We start from the raw sequence: 22,807 nt of genomic DNA, 5'->3' as shown, positions 1-22,807 counted from the left end.
ATAGAATGCGTTTATATAAAAAAAAAAAAAAAAGAAAAAAAAAACACACATGGGTCGTAATGTAATGGCCCATGTCGGATAGATAGAAAAAGCAAAATAAATAAAAATAATAAATACATTGGCCCAGCACGTTTTCTCATAGCACTGTCGGTAAATGCCTTGTAAATTGTAATCTACCGAGTTTCAATTTCAACTGCTCTTCTTTATTTTTTTTTACATTCTCACTTCCGATAACAAATTTCATTTCTTTATGTTTACTCTGCCCGCGTAAGACTTTTGGATGTTTCTATTTTAACTTTTTACCTAATCACACACTCCATGTTTAGTTCAGTTTAGTTTAGATTGCGGATTATAGATTTATAAACTTTTAAATTGTGAATGTAAATAGTTATTTTAGCTTTGGGATTCGGTACAATCACAAAACTGTTGTTTCTCCTTTAACAAACATCATCACATGGAACTTCCTATGGGAATTTGTGCAATTATATTTAATAAATTATTTTTTAATTTCAAATAATATTACTTTTCATTTCTTTCCAACCTTTCAAAACTATCTATCTACGCTCAATATGTTACAAATAATTGAAATGTAAGTTAACGTTAGTTTTAAAACATTTATGAATTGAAACTTATTCGGATAAGTAGGGTATACATTCATACAACTACCTCCTTTCCGCCCCATGAATATTTCAGTCTCTCAAGCTCATCATTTTGGAAACTTAAACCAGTGACTAATTTTTCAATACTTGAACGTATTTGAAGTTGGTTGTACACATCCTCAAGCTTATAACTTTTTATGGTTTCAGGATTATTCTGGTGTAACGGGAACACTAAGATTAGAAGTCCATATGCAGAAACAGGTGGAGCTGTGTCTGTCATCTACGTGGTTCAGCTGCTAATATACCACAACGTGATTCAGTTGACCAAAATTTGACAAAATCGAACACAAAGCAGTGCTCATAAATGAGTGTGAGCGTGGCCCATAAATCCATGCCTAACCGGTGGTGCTGGTAAACGTAAAGGTGGTGGAACAAGTGCAAGAACCACACATCGTTGTTTTAGACATCCGTGGCCATATAAGAGCATTGCGTGAGAATTGGGGTGGGTTCCTCAAATATGTGTATTATTTTGAGTTCTACCATTATGGGTGGATCACATAAGGATAAGGAAGGGAGAGTGACAAAGGGTCGAGACGATGGGTTGTGAGGAAAAGCTTGGGGTAACAGAACAGAAGCCTAACCCAATCCGAATGGCAGCACGTGGGTAAGAAGGAGGGGGCAGGGCAGACAGGGATGGGGACACGTGACAATACTGCCATATCACGTGCCATTCAAGCCGAACTACACACTAAACTACCGTGTTGGGTGCTGTCACTTCATAGTTCCTCTCGCATCTTCACACCTCAAACAAATTTTATAAATATATACGCAGAGTGAATGTGCGGGCAGGAGAATGGAAGTGGGGCCGTGTTGGGCACGTGAGGCAGAGCGAGTGAAATAATCACGTGCATCTCCCGGATTCTGCGCCGCTACCCTTTTTTTCCTTTATTATTATTTACTACTACTACTACTATTATTATTATTTGTTAACTGATCCCTAAATGGATCCCTTCCTCCATTTTATTATTTCCTTTTATATTATAATCAATATGGTGGAACATCAAACAATTATGTGAATTGCAGCATCAATTAAGATGCAACTTGCGAGCTTTTTAATTATTTTATAAATAAAACAACTCAAGTATGATTTTAACATTATTAAATATATTATATTGATTATTTTACCCTAGATTAGAAAACTTGTGCAAATTAGTGTGGAAATTGAAATAGCATAATATCTAAAGAAATAAAAAATAAAAACCCGGGGACGGTAACGGCGTCGGGTGAGCCAACGGAAAACGATGACAACGAAACCATGGAGAAAAAGAGAGTAGATAAATAAAGATGCCGAATCCCCCACTAACGCCTGTGTGTGCGCTTTCAGTGCCAGAGTTATTATTATTATTTTATTTTATTTCTGTTTTTCTAAAAAAGGGCAGAGAAGTAAAAGAGATACTCCAGCCTCCAGCTCCAAATATAAGAGAACGTTTTGTTTTTAAGCGGCAATTCGAAGCAGATTCTTCTCCGTTTTCCCATCTCTTCTCTGCTTATTCAATTTACCAATTTACTCTCTTATTCTCAGATTCTGTGTGAGATTCATGGTATACTTCTCTCTGTTTCTTCATCTGTTTTTGTTTCTTAGATTTTCTCTCTTTTCTTTTCAATTTGTGTTCTTCGTCTACTGCTGTAGGTTTTTCTTAATCTTGTAGCTCGAATTGCGGACTTGCTTTCTCCAGGATGACAGGGATCATTTTCTGGAGAAACAATTAGGATTCTACACAGTGCTACTCCAGTTGACAGTTCCATTGCTGAGAAGGTATGGTGAATGCGCCTTTCTGATCTTCATATCCGCCCGTGTCTTCTTCTCCGATCCCCAAGCGATTGATTTCTCCTTGGATTTTCGACATCTGTAGTTTCTAAATTTTTGTGACGATTCAACTTTCTTGGAGGGATTTTAATTCGAAATCCACCCAAGGCTTGATTTTATAATTTCTGATGGAGCTTCCTCAACCTCCCCGTCTCCGGACCGAAGGTATTTTCGATTTAAACTTCTGTCAATTCTTTTTCAATTCCTTTTTTTTTTTTTTTTTTTGGAAATTGAAGGGAGAGGTCTGAAAACCCTCCCGAACGAAATGAATGTTGATTTGTGGCCGTAATCTCAAAGCTGTTTTTCAGGACGGAAACCAACGCACGAATTTGTGTCACTCAATGGTCATTCAACCGTCCACCAACAAGATCATCCATCGCAGTCCTTTCAAGGTACTATTCCTCTATCAAATCTCCATATTACAAAAATCCAACTCAAATTTTAATTTCCACAACTGTGTTCCTATTGTCAGTCATGTAAAGTACAGTTTAGATCCAAAATGAATGGACTGTATTTTTTTGTAGGGTTTATATTCCGTTGGGTGTTTGTACTGTTTGTATGTGATAAAGCTATGTCTCTGTGTTTGGTATTTGTTAAATAACTTTTGTTTGAATTTGGAAACACGTGAGCTTTAATAAAATCATGGATCTGGGGAACGAAGTAAGTAAATGTAGGGCTGAATTCAATAGAGTGGAATAGCATAGAATAGATGACAGAATAGGGTCACCGAATTCCAAAAAGGAAAAGGAATGGCACGGCAGGTAGCCACTTAGCCCCACCAAATTGATGGTGGTGCTCCTTTTCAATGGGGACGGGACCCGCTTCTGGTGTCCACAACTCACTTGACATATTGCACATTTGTGGATAAGCGATGCAATTTCAAAATACTCTTCTGGACCCGTTGTTGCGTCTGGTTATCCACCCATGCATCTTAAAATTTATAAGAATAAATTATATAAATTTTATACTATTCTTATTTATTACAGAGAACGTCACCGTCATTTTCAAAATTAAAGAACTATTCATGAATTAAAAAACATAGTGGCATGTCCAAAGTTTTCCCTTCTGTTTATATTTACTGCTACTCATCATGCGTATCTCTTACGGAATCGTCATTATGAAGTGTTCTTTGAATGGGGACTTTCAAATATTTGCATTCAGCTTTTTCAAATGTCTCTCTCTCTCTTTTTTTGCAATCCATTGTTAGGTTGGACGGTGAAAAGGGTTCTATCCTGTTCGTTTTGTGATTAATACATCACTTTTTGCTCAGAGGCCAATATCTTTTCTATTTTTGTGAGAACAGGAGGATATCTTAAGACTCATGATTTTCTCCGGCCGTTGGAACGGGTTGGAAAGTCATGTGCCAAGGAAGAGAAGACTATTAGTGTGTCCACTGCGGAACGAGCTGAGCCACCGCTGGCAACTGCAGGACATAATTCTTCTGTCGAGTGTGTTTTACCAGGTGGAATTGGGACTTACAATATAAGCCACATTTCTTATTTCAACCAGAGGGGGGTTCCAAAGCCAGAAGGATCGGTATTTTCAGCCGCCCAGGCGAGTAGTACTGACAAAAGTGACGACAACTCCCGTTGTAGCTCTTTGTCTGGAAGTGGTTTCACGTTGTGGGAGGAATCTGCAGTTAAAAAGGGAAAGACAAGGAAGGAGAATTTAGGTGAAAAGGCCGGTTTAAGGGGTAAAGCTTTTATCTTTACAAGCTTTTCAGTTCTAATTATTGGTCATAGACGGCTAGCCAACACGCCATAAAGGAATAATTTTTGTCTTCAAGTCGGTCAACAGAGTTTCATCGACTTTCTAATGTTGGTGGGGTCTGTACTGACTTCTTCACGTGGCCTTTTCTTGTGGTTAAAATAGTCTGAAAGAACTCATGACCGAATATTATTATTTGCCACAAAACTCGAGATGTTGAGGACAAAACAACGAAACGTGTGCGCGTGTATATGTGTGCATTCTCTTATCAACCATCTATATCAACTTTTTAGTAGTTTTGCTTGCATGTATAAAAATTCTAGTACGGAGTTCTGGTATTTCCTCATATTTTCCCCTTACATTTGAGCCTTGCTATTACGTTCCTTCTCATTCAATGGATCGTCTGTTCTTTCTAGCAGAACCACCGGCGAAGATTGTGCAATGGACCGTTTCAACGGAGCGGCCAACACAATCATCATCAAGCAACCATCGCAACAGTTTCAACTCTCTCGCTTCGTCCCAGTCAGTCACATCTCCTTTTTTACCCTTCAAAACGTCTACATTATTGTTTCGATTTCCGTGTATAAATATTGAGAATGGGCTACCTGCAAATTTACGGGCAGGCCGCCGTCAGGCCAGCAGAACCGGAGTTTTGGTGAGATGTTGAAGTCCGTAGTCAAGGTTTCCTCTGAGGAAGAGGAACTAGATGACGGCAAAGCATTTGTTATTAAGAAGGAATCATCGCCATCCACTGCCTATAAAGGTTCATTTCCTTCATGATGTTCTGTTCTTTATTCCCGCAGATTTCTTTATCGGGACAGTTTTCTGTACTTACAGGTGAATTGAGGATGAATATTGGTGGAAAATGCTCTGATCAGAAGGCTAACACGCCGAGATCCAAACATTCTGTAACAGAACAGCGCCGAAGGAGCAAAATTAATGACAGGCAGGATTCCCCCAATATATGCTATTTTAGTAGCAGACTTTACCTTTTTCAAAAACATGTGTTTATATTTACTTGTAGAAAGCAATGAGTTGAACAGTCAATCTAGAAGTTTTTTCATTTATGATAAAGTTGGAAAATTAATGCAGGTTTCAGAAGTTGAGAGAGATTATTCCTCGTAGTGATCAGAAGAGAGACAAGGCATCATTTTTGTTAGGGGTAAAGATGCATGTCACTAGTTGATATGTTACTTCTCTTTTGCTTATGGTGTGTAATAGATTGATTTCTGGACATGTTTTCAGGTTATCGAGTACATTCAGTTTTTACAAGAAAAGGTTCGCGAGTATGAAAGCTCACCACCGCAAGGATGGTACCGTGAACCAGCGAAATTAATCCCCGGTGTAAATACTAAATGCAAACCTTATCTCCATCAATTATGTAAACTATGTAACACTTTTGATCTTTTGTTCTTGTTCCACTAAACTTGATTGATATTTACCTAATTAGGAAACCAACTGATCCTCTGTTGTGCAGAGAAACAATTGCAATCCAGCACAATGTTACATTGATCAATCTCAAGTAGCAAAGAGAGGCCCTGTGTTTCTATTTTCTGGGTCCAACGAGAAAAGTATGTCTCACTCCCCTGCATTTCCTCGGTGCTCGCACAACCCAGTAGAATCTGAAGTTAGTACATCCACCGCCTTCAGAGAAGCAGATCATCATCCTGGAACAGCCAACAAAACTACATCTTATCAAATGTTGCAGCCTCGCAATTACACACCTGTCATAAGAGAAGGTGAAAGAACTGATCTCCAATCTCAAATGGGATATAATGCAGACAACAAACCATGTGAGATGAGATCGTGTAATACTGATATTGCTGCCGGTGGTAATAATCTGAAAGAACCAGAGCAGAGCATTGAAGGTGGTAGAATTAACATCTCGAGTGCATATTCTCAAGGGTGAGTATATTAGTATTCCATTTCCTTGTTTAGTGTGGTACATTTTGATATTCATGATCTTGAGTCTTGCATCCAATCAACAATAAATTCAGTGGTCTTGCAGCAAAGTTAATTGTGGGTAGAGGCTAATAGTATTGGTATGAATTTGATGTTTGATTCATGAATAAGCGACATTAAATATGGTTTGTTGATGAGCAGGTTACTAAAAATTCTCACACAAGCGCTACAGCGTTCTGGAGTGGATATGTCACAGGCCAGCATCGGTGTACAAATAGAGCTTGGAAAGAGGATAAATTATAGAGAAACTGTCACCAGGCCTGCTATCGTGGTAAACTAGAATTGCATTGCTCTATATAATGAACGTCCTTTTCCTAGTTGCATCAAATCCCAATTCCCCTCGTTTTCTCTTTTTCTGGCTCTATTGTTTCATAGGATGATTCGTCTCGCCCAAGTGAGAGAGGGATCCTTGGTACCAGAGGTGCAGCGGCAGAGGACTTGGAGCAGGCCATCAGCAAGAAGCAAAAGACATAAAAGAGATGATATAATGAGTATGCTCCAGTCAATTCATTTTATTATAACATCATTTCATTTTTACGTCCCACGAGGGGATTGTTGCCTCTATAATTATTTGGGAATCTATGCATATGGCCCAAGATTGACTGTACATTATGGCAGTTCATTTCTTAGTTTGTTTGTTTGTTTGTTTGTTTTAGTATATGATGTGTAATTATGAGAACAAAATATTGTATGGGCAGCCACTTCTTCTGTGCTTTTCGTATCTCAGACTATTAGAACTCAACCTTTGCTTCCCACTTCGCCAAAATTTGACAGCTTCGGTGGCCATGTGCTTTTTGCTCTTGTTAGGATTCTATGACTTAATGGTTCAAATCTCAGATGCGATCTATTTCACTGGTTGATTTTAAACGACCTCTCGATACAAAGGTTTGGAAAATGATCCCTAGTTTCCTTTGTGATCAAAACTATGCTACTCATCATTTGATTCTGGAAAGGCTCAATGAAAAAACAGAAATTCAGTTTGAGAGCAATTGGATATACAGATCTTGTTCTACTATCTTAAATGATGAAATTAAAGTTATTAAAAAAAATTCTTGGACTTAAAAGAAAGTAATTTAATTATTACACAGAGAGGTAAATTGATCAAATGGGTTGAAAAACCAAAAGAGGATCTACAAATTTCATTTCCCCTTATTTTGCACTAATTCTTTCAGCTAAACAAATATTTAAATAATTATTAAAATACAAATTTTTAACTTAATATATTATTTTATCTTTAATTTATACATTTTATAATGGTCAAATCAAATACTTGTCTTCATTTATTTATTTATTTATTTGAAGTTTGGAGGATCCAGTAGGAAATTTTATCTTCTAATTATTAAAATTCATTTAAACATAATAATTAAATTGAAAAAAAGAGAGGGTATCGCTATGGTTAAGAAAAAGGCAGGGGGTATTTTGGTAAAAGGAATTTCTCTTGATGTTACGTTGATGAACCCGAAGAAAATGAATTTCAAAACTCGAGCCCAACGACTCTCACCGTCCAATTTCTTTTCCTTCTTTACTCTCTTGCTTTTCCTTTCCGGTTTGGAACTTACAGAGGGGCCTCTCGTTTCTCTCAAAATCCTTCCTTATATTACTCTAGATTTCGTCTTCTCAAATCATGTTTGAGCCCCAACATTTCGTCGATTTGCAAGATAACGATGCTTTCGCCGATAATAAATCATGGCTTTCCGGCGACCACAACTCGTCCCCGACTCCGCTCCTCAGTCGCTCTTCACTCTCCAATGCATCGATTTCAACTTCGGCAACTACTGCTGGTGGCGCTAATGGAAATGTTGATCGTGAACTCTACAACAATCTCGTCGAGATGGTGCCTCTCGTTCAGTCTCTCATTGTAATTCCCCTATTTTGAACTCTCTTTCACTCTTTCATTGTAATTCTCAAATCACTGTTTAGATGCAGGGGAATGATGGGGTTTGTCTGAATTTTGTTATGGTGGCACTAGAGGGGGGCTGCGGGGTAGTTTCCCGAGTCTCGTGTTCGACGGAAATTTGATTTTGAAATCGTACTATTATTAGGTTTGTATAAATTCTACTCAGGGGGTGCGAAAGGCTGGAGTTGTTTATTTTCAGAAATGGGAACCGGGGGATTGTTAGGAAAGAAATTAATTCACCCACTCCATATTTCTGTGTTTGGGGAAGGCGTCGTCATGGTTGAAAACGTAATTCGGTCGTGTTGTTTTGTGATTTCTTGTCAATTTCGAAGTTCTTCGTTCCGTCTCTCTCTTTTATTTTTATTTATTTATTTATGTTTGTTGATTATGGATTTTTGTTTTGGTTTAGGATCGGAAAGCGAGCAGTTCATTCTCGAAGCGGGGTTCCATGATTTACACGAAGACGCCTTCTAGAGAATCATTGCACCGGAAAGTCAGTATTTTTTACTCTTACGTGATTTGGTCTTCTTCTATACACTTATTCTCTGATTTTAGGAATTCAAGGGGTGGTATATAGCCGCTTGATTTCAAGGGTGTTGGAGTTTACTGAATTATTTGTGTCATATTCTGTTAATTTAAGCGCAGAGCTCCATGACTTTTCAATTTCTTCTCATTCTGTTGCTAAGCCTATTGTCATTTTGTTTTCCTTATTCGATGATTTTTAAACTCCTTTTGTGTGTATTTTGAAAATTGAACAGAAAGGTAGGAATATTGGCCATTCTGTTCCGACCAAGAATAAAAAGGATCATGGCGGCAAGGACCAAGGTCTCGACGTTGATAATAATCCAGATAATGATGCCTTTGCAGTGTTGTCCTCAAGCTCTTTGGTCTCTGAAAGAGACAACGAAGAGCTAACCACATTGAGAGAACAATTGGAGGATCTGCAAAAGAAATTGCTTGAAAAGGATGAACTTCTAAAATCAGCAGAGATGTCAAATGACCAGATGAACAGTGTTTATGCAAAGCTTGATGCTTTGAATCTCCGGTCTGCAGAGAAGGACTCTATGATAAAGTCTATTCATTCCCAACTTTCAGATGCAAAGGTTCCTATAAAATTGCATTTTCTTTTAGATGGGTTTGTTTTGTTGAGGTGAAATATATGTATCATAAGTAAGCAAGTTGATTGATGAATCCCTTTTGCAGTTTTCTGTCTGTAAATATTCTGGTTATGTTCCGAAGATGGATGGCTAACAACTGTTTAAATCATTACACTATATGTAGATTAAGCTTGCTGATAAGCAAGCTGCCTTGGAGAAGATGCAATGGGAGGTAATGACATCGAATTCAAAAATAGAAGAACTAGAAGAAGAGCTAATGTCCTCGCAAGGAGACGTTTCATCGTTTATGCTGTTACTTGAGGGCTTGACAAAGAATGATTGCAATGAAGGCACGGAAGATTATAATCTTTCGTTGCATCTCCCCGAGAGCTGCCCTTACATTGTAAGTACATTATGATATGCTTTTCTATATACGAGTTTGTAACAGTCTGTTCTATGATTACAGTACAAGTTGTGACACAATCAGCCGTACGTTTTATTTATTGGAAAATTTATCATGCTTATACTTTCTGTGCTCTGGAATACCATACTGTTTCTTTTAAACTCTTCAGTGTTTGCTCCTCATTGTTGCCCTTGAACAACGGAAGCTATTTCTTTTGTCCTGCAGGATGATATGGACGACATGGAAATGCAGAAAATGGAAGAAGCAAGCCAAGCTTATGTAGCTGCTGTTGCTGCTGCAAAGGCAAGGCAAGATGAAGAATCTATTGCTGCTGCTGCAACTGCAAGATCATGTCTTCAGTCATTCGTTTTCAGGACTAAAGTTTCAGACGTTTATTAGAATGATCAAATCAATTGCGCTCGCTGCATTCAGCATTCAAATGGTATCAATTGGCATTTCAGCATTCATATGTTATCAATTGGCATTTCAACATTCATATGGTATTCTCCATGGGGGGTTACTCAAGTTATTTATTTGTAATAATTTGTGGAATCTGAAAAAGGGAACATTTGTTTTATTTTGTATGTATGATGTATCTAACCTTCCCCATATCTGTGTTTAATGGTAATGCACCAGGGCGACAACTCCCATGTTCTTCAATCTTTTAGCATCTCTCTCATTTTTTTGAGGAAGTTTAAATGATATGATTAATGAATGGATTGGGATGGTATATTCTGGCTAACAGGAGTTGTAAAGTCCTCAGTTATGTTTACTCATATTTCAGAATGTTGAAAATAAAAGAAAACTTGATAGATTGACCAAAAAGGGGAGTGATATTGAATTCCATGCCCCTATAAGGGTCGTTTAACACAGAAATTGGTAGATGAAAGTTGGTATTGACAACGATACAGGTATAAATGAAATCCTAATTTGAGTTTGTGTTTCAGAATTTACAACACTGGAATCCTACACACCGTGCCTTGTGCTTTCTAAGCTGCAAGCCTTCTGATTTTGGCATTTGCACAGGACTTCCACTCCACTCCAATCCTAGCCTGCATTACATCTCACATAGAATTAGCATTCATGTATCATCTTAATAGCATTTTCCCATATCTTTCTTTTTTATCATTAGGGGGTGCTTACACAGGAAAGGCGAAGGAGCCATTGCTGACATCTGAATGGTTAGAATCGCTTGATTCAGTCGGCACTGCCACGATCGGATCGCCATTGATCACCTCTTTGTGATTTCCCATTCTGTTCTTACCCATACCTGATTCTTTATCCATGCAAGTATCCTCCAGTTTTTCTCCCTCCTTATCCTACAACTCAACACAGAATGAAGGCAACATAAATGGTAATGATTCGTATTAGTAAATCTTCATATTAGTAATCGCGGTGATTTCTGAAGTGCGCATAAATGGTAATGATTCGTACCTTTTGAGGTGATATAATGTGATCTCCATCTTTTGTGTAGTAAGTATCAGGTGTACCTCCATTTATCCTCTTTTCATTATTGCATCTCTTGACTGCTTTATCATGTTCACCATAATTAAGCTGTTTAGAGAGACAGAGAGTGATTTCTTTATCATTCATATTGAATCAATCATATGATAGACAATAAAACATGAGGTTGTATATAAACCTTCCGACTAACTGGTCTTGAAGTTGCTGAAACCAAATCAATGTAATTGGAAGCATCTGAATTCCGATTCTTCATAACATCAAATGCTCCATCTTCTCTGAAACAGAAGACAATGTAGTCTTCATCTTCACATTGTGCCCAACTCGAATCATCAGTCATCTTGTTTTTGACAGCAACAACAGCAGCAGAATCTTCAGAATGCTCCATCTTTCCCTTTCTGTGCCTCGACATCTTCTTGCTATTACTTTTAGCTATTGAGGCAATACTCTTTCTGTCAAAAACCATGGCTCTTATCGGCATTGTGGTTGGGGTTGAAGTGAAATATGAGTCTGGTTCCTTATCTGTAGAAGAAGAAACTTCACTGTTAACATAACAAACCAAAAGGAAGTCGGTCAAAGACAGCTAAAAGTCATTGTGTTTTAAATGCTAGCATGTTCTATTACTTTTGGTTTTAGATAAAGGAAATCTGGAAGCTAAAAAGCATGAAGCCCAATCTCTGACTCGCCATCTCACCAGCCGTGTCATTGTCCATGGAGTGGACATTTCTGTGTCTTTTTCTATTGTCCAATGTTTTCTCCTGTTCGCTCTTCTATTCTAAACCAGTTTTTCTGAGAGAGAAAGAAACTAATCTTTGAATTTGAAAGAGACACCATTACTAGGGGAAGTTACTAATAATGAGGGACGAGTGAGTCAGTTATGTTCCTAAACATGGAGAACTTGGTCAGTTAAATATGTTGTTAAATGAACAACATTTTCAAAAGTACATTGCTGAATCCGTAGTTAGGTTTCTAAATCAAGATTATTCTAAAAGTAATTCCTTTCGTTTTTATGAAAGAAATGGTTGTGAGTGGCATGTGATCTAGCAATGGTAGACGTAGAAAAAACACAAAATCATCCAAACATCAGAGGAGAAGACCATTGAAATGCTAATTGAGATACAGAACAATATATACATATCAGTTACCTTCACTAATTCAATTCCGTTTCTGTTACCTTGTTGGTTGTTGTAGGGCGGAGATGGGTGACATGATCCCTTTGAAACTCGACTTTGTGTGGTGCTATTCGACAGAGGAAGCTTCAAAAGAACAATGCAGGCAGGTTTGGATTGACATTATATACTTGATTTGTTCAGGCTTAGTTGTTTTATTTGATGGATGATTGATGACAATAATGAAAATTAAAGACGTAACTGCAATGCATAATAAAACCGCCCACAATTATTGCACAAAACTAAGGCATTTCAAATTTTAAATTTTTAAAAACACAAACCATGTATTAATGGATTATGGGCATGAGTTGTGTTTTGTTTCCTCTTTTTTACCGTAGAAGGAGACATTTTCGGCGGAATTTATGATGGGACTGCGATTGTGGCATAGACAGAAGTTCAGCGCTACCCATTGAGTTGCTTTGAAGTGTAATGACGGCGATTAGAGCACTAACCAGATTGGTAGCCATTTTGGAGCAGAAAAAAATTCGACGGGGTTTCAACTTTTTGAGTAGCAAATCCGATTAAACACCCAATTCACTTCCAACTCTTCTGAGCCTTCATCGAAAATTGTCCAATTACAAGAATGTTCATGGTAGAGGTTTCTTTTTTTCAGCCTTTTGGGTTCTTTTTAGGAATACGAATAATATTGAACGAAAAAAATGACGTATTTGACTTACGTTTAATTAATTTAGAAAGAACATGAATATGTTTTTAAACAATATTCAACCAACCATCTTTATTAGATTTTTTAAGCATTTATTCTGAATGAAAGGATAGAAAAAGAATGGAATCTCTACCTTAGATTTATTTGAACGATAATCCTACATAAAAATGGCTTCTTTTCCCCCCTTTTTTGAATGAGATTTACAACGCCCCCGTGGGGAGGAAGAACAGACGAAAAGGAATCATTTGTTTTTAGAAAAATTAATCCGCACCCTCCATCCTCTCCAATTCAATTTGCAGTCGCCCTCTCTCAGTATTTGTTTCTCATCAACCCCGTTTGTCCACTTCACAATCGTGTATGTCTTTACAACAAAATAGCTGTTGCTTTTCTCCGTATAGGGATTAAACGTTTTCTTTCAATTACTTCTGCAGCAAGAGAAGGAGAGAGTAATGGCGACAATATCCGAGAAATTTTCGGCTGATTTTGCGATGGGTGGGGTTGCCGCGATTGTGGCCAAAACTGCAGCCGCACCCATTGAAAGGGTCAAGCTTTTGTTGCAGAATCAGGGAGAGTTGTTAAAGAGAGGCCATCTCAAGAACCCATATCTGGGCATTCACGATTGTTTCAGAAGAGTTTTGAAAGAGGAAGGGATATTGTCGCTTTGGAGGGGAAATCAGGCCAACGTTATTCGATATTTCCCAACTCAGGTCTTCTACTTTTTGTCCTTAACTTCTGATTTTGCTTGATTAAACTGATGTGGGTTTGCCTCTGAATATTCCTGTTCATAAGCAATGTGGTATGCGATTATGTGTTGGATTCAATGTTACTATTCTGGATGATGCTTTCTTTTCAATATCTTAATCATTTGAACAACACCCTTTTTTCCCCTTTAATGGAACTAGCTGTTGAATTAGCATTTGGGTGAAATCATGAATTTGGGAGCACTGATTCATTCTAATGGATGACAGTTCAGAGACATTCTTGATTCTTATGAACTGATTGAGAATTATTTGACTCTATGTTAGAACTCTCAGTTTATTTGTTTTCTGAGTAACCAAAGCTTTAAATTTATGTTACAATCTCCAAATGGTTTTAGAGAAGAGAATTTGAATCCATAGGCTTTCAACTTTGCGTTCAAAGGTTACTTCAAAACCAAACTTGGGCGCTCAAAAGAGAAGGATGGATACATGAAGTGGTTTGCTGGAAATGTTGCTTCAGGAAGTGCTGCAGGAGCATCTACGTCTTTGTTTCTGTATCATTTGGATTATGCACGTACTCGACTAGGCACGGATGCAAAGGACAGTGGCAGTAAGAGGCTGCCCCAGTTTAAAGGGCTGCTCGATGTCTACACAAAAACCTTGTCTACTGATGGGATTGTTGGTCTATACCGAGGATTTAGCGTTTCGATTGTGGGGATTACGCTGTACAGAGGCATGTATTTTGGGATTTACGACAGCTTGAAGCCTCTGGTTTTGGTTGGAAATTTTGAGGTAAATATGTATCAATTTTGGTATATCTTCGTCTAGCTACACATTCAACCTTGTATCATAAAACCTTTTACTAGAAGATTTAGGCTCCATGCTTAACATACAACATAACATTTGGCACCATCTATGAGAAAGGCAACAACTGAAATATCCTTCATAAAGATGAAATATTTGTCTATTACTTTCAACGATATCTCAAACCCATTTCTTTGATTGTATTTAATAATTGCTAGTGTACAAATGATAGTCTTGGGACCTGCTTCTTGGAGAAATACAATATGTTCTTGCCATAAGCATGGATATCTTCAGTGCCTTCTTTATGCATTTCCTTCAAAGTCCTTGAAACTTTGTGATTTATTGTTTTATGAAGGGTAACTTTGTTGCTAGTTTCTTATTGGGGTGGAGCATCACAACCTGTTCTGGGTTATGTGCATATCCTTTCGACACACTGCGACGAAGAATGATGCTTACCTCTGGACAAACCTTGAAGTACCGTAGCGCTCTTCATGCCTTCTCAGAGATCATTCGCCTCGAGGGTTTTCCTTCTCTTTTTCGAGGAGTCACTGCCAATATGCTTGCTGGTATTGCAGGGGCTGGTGTTCTTGCTGGTTATGATCAACTGCACGAAGTTGCGTGTAGACACGGTTACTCCTTTGGGGAACCTCAAATAGCCTCAAAATGATCGAAAATGGTACACACAACTTTTATTTGTTGGTTGCCAGATAATTGCAAATGGAAGTATTTTACAGGTTTGTGTTTCATTAAGTTAGTGGCCAATAAGAGTGATGTAAATAGAGATTTAGTTCAACTCCTTACCTAAGATCCAATATCATACGATTTACCTTGAATATTTGGTGAGAAAATCCCAAGTTGACCTGTAAATGCAACATGAGGACTGAACATTGTATTCCCATTGTAAGACACCAAAAGGTAATAGATTATTGGTTGTGATCCAATATCCTCCAATCTTTTTTATGATGCAGCATGAGTTCTGAATGCAATACCCCACCCTCGCTTGACCTAAGGAGTTGTTGAGTAACATTCTCGATTCTCCCACAAATTCTCACCTCCAAACTTTAAGCTCTTGAGAACATAAAAGAGATGGTGTGATGGGTCTTAACAGCATGAGAAAGTTCAAAGGGTACCCCTATGGAAAATGACATGAAAATGGCCCTACAATCAAAGTATTTATAGTTGTGTTTTTACCAAACCTACGTGTCAGATTCAGCAAATTTGAACGTTATTTACAATTTCGTTGAAAAATATTGGTAGTAACTTAATTTTTTCACATAATGATTAAAGTGTCTCCATTAGAGTCTTCTCGAGAGGGTTTGGATTGTGTGGTCTTATACACGAGACCACATGTTTTTGTTTTCCCTACATTATTTTACTCTTAGTCCATCTTAAGCGAATTTAGTAAGAGACTAAAACGAGAAAACCTCGAGAAAACAACTTTTCTGAACGACCCCATAACCCTCGTTTCAAAAAGTAAAAAAAGTGCCAATGATATACCTAGGTAAAATTACTCGAAAATGGCATGAAAATGAAAGTATTTGAGGTAGGTTTGTTTACTAAACATGTGTAAATTTCATAATATTTGAACGTTACTTACAATTTCGTTCAAAAATATTGAAAGTAACTTTGTTTTTTCACATTATGGTCTTTTCGAGAGGGTTTAAATTGTGAGATTTTATACATATGACTACATATTTTTTTCTTCCTTAGTTTACGCTTAATACATATTTAGTGAATTTAGTTAGAGACTAAAACGAGAAAACAAATTTTCGTTAACCATGACTCCTTTCAAAAAAGGAAAAAAAGTGTTAATAGTACACCTATGAAAAATGACTCGAAAAAGGCCCGAAAATGAAAGTATTTAAGGGTTGTTTGTTTACTAAACATACGTGGCAATTTCATAAAATTTTAACATTACTTGGAGTTTTGTTGAAAACTATTGAAAGTAACTTGGGTTTTTTTTACATAATGATTTAAGAGTTTTCACTCGAGTCTCTTCTTAGGAGGGTTCAAATTGCGGTCTTATATACATGACTACATTTTTTTTTCATTATTTTACGCTTAGAACAATCTCTAGTGGATTTAGTATGATACTAAAACGAGAAAACAACTTTTCTGAGCGAGTTAATGACTCTTGTCTCAAACAGGAAAAAAGTTGTCAATGCTAACACCCATGGAAAATGAAAATTTTAAGTTTGATTTTTTTATTAATTATGTGTCAAATTTATCAATTTTGAATGTTTCTTAGAGTTACGTTGAAAAATATTGAAAGAAACTTCGTTTTTTCACATAATGATTTCAGTGTCTCCATTAAGGTCTTTTCGAAAGGGTTCAGGTTGTGAGGTCTTTGAGATACAGAGTACATGTTTTTTTCTTCCTCATTTACACTTACGGCAATCTTTAGTGGATTTGGTATGATACTAAAACGAGAAAACAAATTTTCTGAACGAGTTAATGGCCCTCGTCACAAAGAGGACAAAAAGTGTCAATGCTAACACCTATGGAAATTGACTCGAAATGACCCGAAAACAAGAAAACAACTTTTTTGAATGACCCTATGACCCATAGTAGGAAAAAAGTGCTAATGGCACACCTATGGAAAATGACTCTAAAATGACCCGAAAATGAAAGTAGTTAAGGTTTCTTTTTTTACTAAACATATGTGTTAAATGCATCAAATTTGAACGTTCCAACCAATAAAGTAACTTAGTGTGTTCACAAAAAGACTTAGGTGTCTCCGTTAGGGTTTTCTTCCGATTGTACTAAGAATATAATTATAAAAAGAAAAACAAGAATTATATTCTTAGTACAATGTTTAGTGAATTTATTAAGAGACTAATACTAGAAAAAACTGTTTCAAATAGGAAAGAAGGTGTCAATGGTATGAAAAATGATTCGAAAATGGCCCGTAAATGTAAGTATTGAAGGTTGTTTATTTAGTAAACATATGGAGAAGGAGAAATGCAATAAGCTTGTTTTTTGTTTATTATACTAAAACTGGCAGAGTTACAGATGTATATACAGTCATAATGTCTCATTTTGGAGCCAAAAAGCCTGCATGCTTCTTTCCCATTGTACTCTTTTTCTTAATTATGGCTTACTAAAACCTACAACTTTCAAAGGATCCAATCCAAAGGCTTCATACACCCGAACAATTAGGTTCTACTGCTACCATATCATATCTTACATGCAGGGCTTTACAATTATACGTCTTTTATCATATCATATGTGTGTGTATCATGTTAGTCACCAAGGTGGTGCCCGAGCATCCACGGCAGCAGGAGGGCTGCCGATCTATCGTAGTTGGCAGCCACGTCTTTGTCTCTCGTGCTGTGGGATGGGTAAGGGCAACTGCATCATATCGATAAAATCAACTAAAAATCATTTTTTAAGCACTTAGAACGTCATTCTATAATTAAGATACCAACGTCGTGGTCATGGCAAGAGATGGGAATGGCTGAGGGAGGAGAAGCGGGGAAACGCCATGGCTATACTGCTGCTCCTGCTCCGATGGTGGATTTTGAGCTTGTGCTTTTTCCTTCTCTTTTATCTATTTATATATATATATTTTTTTAAACCAAATGATTAGAGAAGTAGATCATTGTGTTGTCTAACTCTACAGTTGTATGCATATACGAAGGTAAAAAAAACATTACCTTCTTGGCTAACATGTTGTTTTGCTCCTGTAGGGCCTTGTCCTGATCAAACAACGCAAATTAATTTAACCCATACAAATCTTTTTCACTTACTCTCTCATGTTGGCTTCATAATTTTAACTACAAGTTTATGCACATTCAAGCTTGGATTGAAGTGATATATAGGACACAAAACTGAGAAAAGCTCAAACTTGTTCCTTGTTGTTGATCCAAATTCATGTTGGTTTGAATTCATGGTGCCAAGTAGGCCTAAAATTCTACAACGTTCATCGCAAATTGGCTCCATACTCATTAAGGCTAGTAAAAAAAAAAAAAAAAAAAAAATGTACTTATAAGAAATGAGTTCAATCTCTATGGTCCCACCAATAAAGGATTAAAATTTGATCAAATATTATCATTGGCAAAATACTTGCAAGTTGCTCAAAATACGTTCATAATAAGTGAGATGGAGCATGAATATGAAAAATCATATAAGTCTCCAAGAGTTGCGTTCGGCTTGTAAGGTTTATACAAAGTTGAAGTTGAGAAGGAGAGACACTTCTAGTTTGAGTAGAGCATTTGTATTCGATACAACACATCGAATATCTTTGACACTTATTGGACACATATCAAACATTTATTAAACACACATTAATGAATGTCTTAATAAACCTGTTTTTTTTTTAAAAAAAATTGTGATTGGCCAAAAAATTGGAAAAAAAAATAGAAAAACAGCTGAGAAGAAAGCAAGTATAAGATTACCTTTTTCTGAAGCTCTGAAATGGATTCATGCATGAGTTGGTTCTGTGGGAGAGAAGGTTTTGGGATGCAGTCAGCAAAACCTACTCCAATAATGTTGGACAAAATAATGGAATTCAAAATATCGCAATTAAAATACTTGAAAATACCTTCCTAGCTCTTATTTGTTTGAGTGCAGAATCAAGTTGTTGTTCAGTATTTTGAAGCTCTTTTAGAGTCAAGGAGTCAAGATCTTCCCCCATGAAATGCCTGCAAATTCAACCAAGTTCTGGATTAAGCCTTGGCTACTTCCAATTACAAAAAAAAAAAAAAAAAAAAAAATCATCCAAAGAGGAGAAAGAGATTGAGAACCTGTGGTTTTTCTGTAGAACCTCTACTCTGGCTTTCAGCTTTGCATGTTCAAGACTCCAATTTCCCTATAAACAAAGCGCAATTTCATAATTGATTGAAGTTTAGAATGAAATTGCGTAATGGGATCATGGGTTTTGTTCGTACATTTGATTGGTTATCATTTGCAATAAGTCTCCTTTCTGCATAGGAGTACCTTTCATAGCGCTCCAGGATTTTCTCCATGCTGCTCATAAAGGTACATTCATTAACACTCTCATTTAGAGTCTTAAAAAGTTGTAATTTGAATAGACTTCAAAGCAAGAAAATTCAAGACAATTCATACCTTCCTTGCTTTCTGTAAAGATTAAATATTTTTCCCAAGTAAGATTGAAATATTTGTTGAACCAAGAAAACCTAAATTTGGTTGCTTCTTAAAAGCTTTAGTTAATCGTGTTCGTGATTTGAAATCATAAAAAAGCAAAACATTCTGTTCTAGAACCCAAAAGTGACGCTGTAGCTACATTGGCATGCGTCATTATTCACAGCATATTACATTAAACCCACACTTCAATTGTTAAAAATAAAAAAAACATAAGACCCACACAATACAATAGTATATATTAAAGTTCGGTGATAGTTCTTCAGGTTCATCCAATGATACAACAAGTGCATCAAGAGGGACAGGGAGCTAAGTTGCACAGAAAAACACATCCAGACAAGGATTGAAAAACAAAGTTTAAGACTCATCCTGCCTGTTTCCTTACTGGGTTATGATTGTAAGCAACGAAGCAACATGGGTATTCAGAGTTGAAGGCAAAAATAAGCATAAAAGAAGATAAAGTGAGGGGAAATTGAGAGAAAGAAAAGGGAAAATACCAAGAATCAGTGGAGTATTCAAAGAGCTTGCCCTTGGTGGAGAAGACAATAAGAGCAACTTCGGCATCACAAAGAACTGAAATCTCATGGGCTTTCTTCAGCAAACCGGACCTTCTTTTAGAGAAAGTAACTTGGCGGTTGATCTTGTTCTCAATCCTCTTCAACTGCACTCGCCCCCGACCCATTTCCACCAACAAAACCAAGATCACTTCATTCCCTTCCTTCAAAAATGGAATCAACACATCTTGTTCTCAAACCTCAATAACGTTGGACTTTGTTTGTGGAGAAAAAGGAAAGGGAGAATAAAAGTAGGCTCAGATTTTTTAGATGGGTGGGTTTGCAAAACCAGAGTGGTTTCGTCTAAAACGTTGTCGAGCTCTCATTGGCCGAGGTCCTTCCAATGACGTATCGTTTTGGTCGTCACCATCCGGGATTTTCAGCCACACCCTTCTTTTTCTTTTTCTTTTTCTTTTTCTTTTTCGCGTAAATTAATTACTTTTTGGGTATTATTTGCTTGGTTGGGCCATAGTAAGGTTAAACAGCTGAATTGGCGACAGGTAAATTTATGAATGAATCAACTTGGTATGATCCATCTCTTCTGCTAACCCTAACCCTAACCTAATTCTTGAATCGAACACAACGTTTGTTCTTATTTTGATAAAAAAAAAAAAAAAGCGGAGTATGAATTCATCAAGAACAACGTGTGTTCTTATTTTGATATATATAATATTTTCATATGTATATGAGCTAAAATGAAAATGTTTGCAACAAGAGAAAAAAGAAAAAAGAAAAAGGGTATGGTTCCATTATTTGACATAAAGCATACACTACCATCTATACTCTAATTCTTCCCCCACTTATCTTATACCTTTCTTATTCTCTCGGATTCAAACATTTCTATTTTACTCTTCTTTACAAAAAAAGAAAAAAAAAAAAACAAATATCAATTAATTAAATAAGCCAATGCTTTTTGGTAGAATAATAAAAGGAAAAAATGGGAACCATATGCCCATATTCATTAATCTTGGGCCTCAAGTTTGACCAAATTTTAGAATATGGGCTGACCTCAAGTCCTATTCCTTTCACAACTTTTTTTTTTCTTTTTTCTCTTTTATTTTAGAAAAATAGTTTTTATTAAATTGTTAGTATCTTTATAAGATTATATTTTACCAGAGGATAAATAGATTGGACTATCAAATTTGAGTGAATACAAAATACCACGACACAGATGACATAAAAAGAACACATCATGCTTTCTTAGTCCCCATTCCTCACGATACTTTGATAATCTTGAGGAAGAATGCAAAAGAAAAACCATTTTTTTTGTAATGGAAAAACAATATAATGAAGCATACGTAACAATATAATTAACCATATGTATGATTTGACAAGTCATAAGCTTGTTTTGTTGAATATGTTTGGAATTGGAGAGTCGTAATTACAAGTTGCATAGATCAATACAATACTGGACACAGGTAGGAGAAGAGTCTAAGCATGCCCCAAATTCATATACATTACTGGGAATAAGCCTCTGAGTTTAGTCTTAAAGCATCCATCCAACCTGAAATCCATTGCCATTTTGGGGTGGAGCTCCAACGTTCCTATTATTGTTATTATTATTATTACTCAATCCAACTGAGCCAACAGAATTGTACCTGAAACCCAGAAGAGAAAATGGAAGTTTCACAAACAAATAATGGGTTTGCAACTCTTTCACCAAAAAAGAAGGGATTTTTTTAATACCCCATTTGTAAAGTGGGTATGGGTTGGGTTATGGGGTAGAAAAAGGCGTCTGATTGTGAAGCAATGCGGCTGGAATAGTCCATGCTGTGTCCTCCCGCGCCGCCTTCCCAGCCCCACGCCGCGGAGGCTGCCGCTACTTGCGCGCTGCTTTCTTCCAGCTGCACGGGTGCAATCACAATTCCAACACACTTAATTATTTCTAAAAATGTTAATGTACTCATTTTACCTTCTTTCTTAAACTTCGGTTGTCTTCAACAAGCATATGCTCCTGCATGCATCAATATATTCTTTCAACACAACCTAATTAAGATACAAATAAATAAGAAATAAAATATGTACCTTGCGTTGAAGTTCTGCAAGCTGGTCCATTAGGGTTTGTGTCTGTTTAAGGAATAATGATTGGATTTTAAGGAAAGAGAGCTCAAAATGCAAGGTTTATTCTACTAAGTATGTGCAATTCTGAAGTACCTTTGTGGATCTAATGCGCTCCAAGGATGTCTCCAATTGATGCTCAAGTTGCTCAAGTTCCTTGGCATTCAGCGGTCCTAAATCTTCCCCCAAAAGGTTTCTATATGTAACATTCACATTCAACAATTTTAACAACCACCTAATCTCGGTGACGCACACTCAAATGCTACAAGTTTGCAATATACCTCTGAGATTGCTGCATGAATTCAACTGTGGCTTTTAGGTTCAAGTAATCATCAAAGCTCTGTGGCTGCTGATGAGAGCCATAACAATTAATACAAAAATCTCTCAATAATACACTAATATATATATATATATATTAATTATCATTCTTTGGTTTTTTTTCTTCTGTTTTTATGGCTAATTAAAGTATTTATTATATGTTACATAACATTTAATATGAAACATCATAGTCAGCACATATTGCTTGTCCTATGATGTTTGAACGACACTGAGAGTTGAAGTGTTTAGGGTTTGGATATATCTCCAAACCAATAATCCTATATTTATAATTTAACCTATAGTTGGAGAAACTATAACATTAAATCTACTTACCCCATTGTTATTTAGGTGGCGGGCACCATCCCGTATGTCATAACTACACCTTCGATACTTCTCGAGCGTCTTAGTCATGCTTATCATAAATAAACAAAAAAAAAAAAAAAAAA

The 22,807-nt window shown here is 36.6% G+C and overlaps 6 protein-coding genes across 18 annotated transcripts in view; 3 read left to right on the top strand and 3 right to left on the bottom strand.

Annotated features, from left to right (window-relative positions):
• The first annotated feature begins 1,976 nt into the window (after positions 1 to 1,976).
• LOC111490041 (transcription factor BIM1-like) lies at positions 1,977 to 6,883 on the top strand. 4 transcript variants are annotated; one of them, XM_023138477.1, is made up of 13 exons: positions 1,977 to 2,200; positions 2,290 to 2,415; positions 2,531 to 2,631; positions 2,775 to 2,858; positions 3,770 to 4,159; positions 4,590 to 4,695; positions 4,797 to 4,936; positions 5,011 to 5,119; positions 5,266 to 5,335; positions 5,419 to 5,517; positions 5,651 to 6,078; positions 6,277 to 6,406; positions 6,511 to 6,883. In XM_023138477.1, the coding sequence occupies exons 3-13, from the start codon at positions 2,595 to 2,597 to the stop codon at positions 6,607 to 6,609; spliced, it is 1,692 nt and encodes a 563-aa protein (XP_022994245.1). In that variant the 5' UTR covers positions 1,977 to 2,200; positions 2,290 to 2,415; positions 2,531 to 2,594; the 3' UTR covers positions 6,610 to 6,883. The 4 variants fall into 4 exon arrangements, with proteins under 4 accessions (XP_022994245.1, XP_022994246.1, XP_022994247.1 ...); XM_023138478.1 differs by having other exon boundaries at positions 1,978 to 2,200; positions 2,336 to 2,415; positions 2,513 to 2,631; XM_023138479.1 differs by having other exon boundaries at positions 1,978 to 2,200; positions 2,513 to 2,631; positions 4,593 to 4,695.
• Positions 6,884 to 7,593: 710 nt separating this feature from the next.
• LOC111490043 (protein MICROTUBULE BINDING PROTEIN 2C-like) lies at positions 7,594 to 10,194 on the top strand. Of its 3 annotated transcripts, XM_023138485.1 has the most exons (6): positions 7,594 to 7,993; positions 8,442 to 8,525; positions 8,791 to 8,794; positions 8,900 to 9,135; positions 9,314 to 9,532; positions 9,758 to 10,194. In XM_023138485.1, exons 1-6 carry the CDS (start codon positions 7,760 to 7,762, stop codon positions 9,929 to 9,931), a joined length of 951 nt encoding a protein of 316 aa, XP_022994253.1. In that variant the 5' UTR covers positions 7,594 to 7,759; the 3' UTR covers positions 9,932 to 10,194. The 3 variants fall into 3 exon arrangements, with proteins under 3 accessions (XP_022994253.1, XP_022994252.1, XP_022994254.1); XM_023138484.1 differs by having other exon boundaries at positions 8,791 to 9,135; XM_023138486.1 differs by lacking the exon at positions 7,594 to 7,993 and adding an exon at positions 8,215 to 8,320 and having other exon boundaries at positions 8,791 to 9,135.
• Positions 10,195 to 10,439: 245 nt separating this feature from the next.
• LOC111490044 (protein BREAKING OF ASYMMETRY IN THE STOMATAL LINEAGE) lies at positions 10,440 to 12,209 on the bottom strand. The gene is made up of 5 exons (XM_023138487.1): positions 12,139 to 12,209; positions 11,175 to 11,515; positions 10,967 to 11,086; positions 10,676 to 10,851; positions 10,440 to 10,584 (listed from the first exon to the last, which is right to left on the bottom strand). Exons 2-5 carry the CDS (start codon positions 11,472 to 11,474, stop codon positions 10,476 to 10,478), a joined length of 705 nt encoding a protein of 234 aa, XP_022994255.1. The 5' UTR covers positions 11,475 to 11,515; positions 12,139 to 12,209; the 3' UTR covers positions 10,440 to 10,475.
• On the top strand, positions 10,670 to 15,161 carry LOC111490042 (ADP,ATP carrier protein ER-ANT1-like). Of its 4 annotated transcripts, none has more exons than XM_023138481.1 (5): positions 10,670 to 10,818; positions 12,185 to 12,272; positions 13,258 to 13,533; positions 13,945 to 14,316; positions 14,684 to 15,161. In XM_023138481.1, coding segments are annotated over exons 1-5 (1,050 nt in total). In that variant the 5' UTR covers positions 10,670 to 10,816; the 3' UTR covers positions 14,996 to 15,161. The 4 variants fall into 4 exon arrangements, with proteins under 4 accessions (XP_022994249.1, XP_022994250.1, XP_022994251.1 ...); XM_023138482.1 differs by lacking the exon at positions 10,670 to 10,818 and adding an exon at positions 11,499 to 12,109; XM_023138483.1 differs by lacking the exon at positions 10,670 to 10,818 and having other exon boundaries at positions 12,189 to 12,268.
• A 2,129-nt stretch (positions 15,162 to 17,290) lies between these two features.
• Positions 17,291 to 20,201, bottom strand: LOC111490222 (truncated transcription factor CAULIFLOWER A-like). Of its 4 annotated transcripts, none has more exons than XM_023138763.1 (8): positions 19,929 to 20,201; positions 19,218 to 19,296; positions 19,074 to 19,138; positions 18,872 to 18,971; positions 18,726 to 18,767; positions 17,985 to 18,026; positions 17,753 to 17,878; positions 17,291 to 17,679 (listed from the first exon to the last, which is right to left on the bottom strand). In XM_023138763.1, the coding sequence occupies exons 1-8, from the start codon at positions 20,111 to 20,113 to the stop codon at positions 17,623 to 17,625; spliced, it is 696 nt and encodes a 231-aa protein (XP_022994531.1). In that variant the 5' UTR covers positions 20,114 to 20,201; the 3' UTR covers positions 17,291 to 17,622. The 4 variants fall into 4 exon arrangements, with proteins under 4 accessions (XP_022994531.1, XP_022994530.1, XP_022994529.1 ...); XM_023138762.1 differs by having other exon boundaries at positions 17,291 to 17,652; positions 17,757 to 17,878; XM_023138761.1 differs by having other exon boundaries at positions 17,763 to 17,878.
• A 1,069-nt stretch (positions 20,202 to 21,270) lies between these two features.
• LOC111489972 (MADS-box protein EJ2-like) overlaps positions 21,271 to 22,807 on the bottom strand; it is a 2,975-nt gene continuing 1,438 nt past the window's right edge. Inside the window, exons 3-9 of one of the 2 annotated variants that reach the window (XM_023138379.1) lie at positions 22,695 to 22,773; positions 22,325 to 22,392; positions 22,140 to 22,239; positions 22,011 to 22,052; positions 21,898 to 21,939; positions 21,672 to 21,829; positions 21,271 to 21,583 (exon numbers count right to left, since the gene is read on the bottom strand). In XM_023138379.1, the coding sequence (XP_022994147.1) occupies positions 21,472 to 21,583; positions 21,672 to 21,829; positions 21,898 to 21,939; positions 22,011 to 22,052; positions 22,140 to 22,239; positions 22,325 to 22,392; positions 22,695 to 22,773 (601 nt within the window). In that variant the 3' untranslated portion in view covers positions 21,271 to 21,471. The remainder of the gene's footprint in view (positions 21,584 to 21,671; positions 21,830 to 21,897; positions 21,940 to 22,010; positions 22,053 to 22,139; positions 22,240 to 22,324; positions 22,393 to 22,694; positions 22,774 to 22,807) is intronic. The other variant, XM_023138380.1, reaches the window with a different exon arrangement.

The sequence above is a fragment of the Cucurbita maxima genome, unplaced genomic scaffold (genome assembly GCF_002738345.1).
Source record: "Cucurbita maxima cultivar Rimu unplaced genomic scaffold, Cmax_1.0 Cma_Scf00015, whole genome shotgun sequence".
In the NCBI taxonomy this organism is placed as follows: Eukaryota; Viridiplantae; Streptophyta; class Magnoliopsida; order Cucurbitales; family Cucurbitaceae; genus Cucurbita; species Cucurbita maxima.
This window is presented reverse-complemented; position numbering and strand designations above follow the sequence as displayed.

What these genes read in the sequence shown, in the direction of transcription:
- LOC111490041 (XM_023138477.1), top strand. Translation starts at nt 2,595, where the DNA reads ATGGAGCTTCCTCAACCTCCCCGTCTCCGGACCGAAG. An exon ending in TCCATCGCAGTCCTTTCAAG is followed by an intron (nt 2,859 to 3,769) that starts GTACTATTCCTC and finishes TTGTGAGAACAG; the next exon opens with GAGGATATCTTAAGACTCAT. An exon ending in TCGAGTGCATATTCTCAAGG is followed by an intron (nt 6,079 to 6,276) that starts GTGAGTATATTA and finishes GTTGATGAGCAG; the next exon opens with GTTACTAAAAATTCTCACAC.
- LOC111490043 (XM_023138484.1), top strand. Translation starts at nt 7,760, where the DNA reads ATGTTTGAGCCCCAACATTTCGTCGATTTGCAAGATAACGATGCTTTC. An exon ending in CTCTCGTTCAGTCTCTCATT is followed by an intron (nt 7,994 to 8,441) that starts GTAATTCCCCTA and finishes GTTTTGGTTTAG; the next exon opens with GATCGGAAAGCGAGCAGTTC. An exon ending in CCCAACTTTCAGATGCAAAG is followed by an intron (nt 9,136 to 9,313) that starts GTTCCTATAAAA and finishes CACTATATGTAG; the next exon opens with ATTAAGCTTGCTGATAAGCA.
- LOC111490044 (XM_023138487.1), bottom strand. Translation starts at nt 11,474, where the DNA reads ATGCCGATAAGAGCCATGGTTTTTGACAGAAAGAGTATTGCCTCAATA. An exon ending in CAAGACCAGTTAGTCGGAAG is followed by an intron (nt 11,087 to 11,174) that starts GTTTATATACAA and finishes CTCTCTAAACAG; the next exon opens with CTTAATTATGGTGAACATGA. An exon ending in GGCTCCTTCGCCTTTCCTGT is followed by an intron (nt 10,585 to 10,675) that starts GTAAGCACCCCC and finishes GATGTAATGCAG; the next exon opens with GCTAGGATTGGAGTGGAGTG.
- LOC111490042 (XM_023138480.1), top strand. Translation starts at nt 13,020, where the DNA reads ATGAGATTTACAACGCCCCCGTGGGGAGGAAGAACAGACGAAAAGGAA. An exon ending in TTTGTCCACTTCACAATCGT is followed by an intron (nt 13,182 to 13,257) that starts GTATGTCTTTAC and finishes TTACTTCTGCAG; the next exon opens with CAAGAGAAGGAGAGAGTAAT. An exon ending in TTTTGGTTGGAAATTTTGAG is followed by an intron (nt 14,317 to 14,683) that starts GTAAATATGTAT and finishes TGTTTTATGAAG; the next exon opens with GGTAACTTTGTTGCTAGTTT.
- LOC111490222 (XM_023138760.1), bottom strand. Translation starts at nt 20,113, where the DNA reads ATGGGTCGGGGGCGAGTGCAGTTGAAGAGGATTGAGAACAAGATCAAC. An exon ending in AACAAATAAGAGCTAGGAAG is followed by an intron (nt 18,768 to 18,871) that starts GTATTTTCAAGT and finishes TCTCTCCCACAG; the next exon opens with AACCAACTCATGCATGAATC. An exon ending in TTTCAGAGCTTCAGAAAAAG is followed by an intron (nt 18,027 to 18,725) that starts GTAATCTTATAC and finishes TTGTTTGATCAG; the next exon opens with GACAAGGCCCTACAGGAGCA.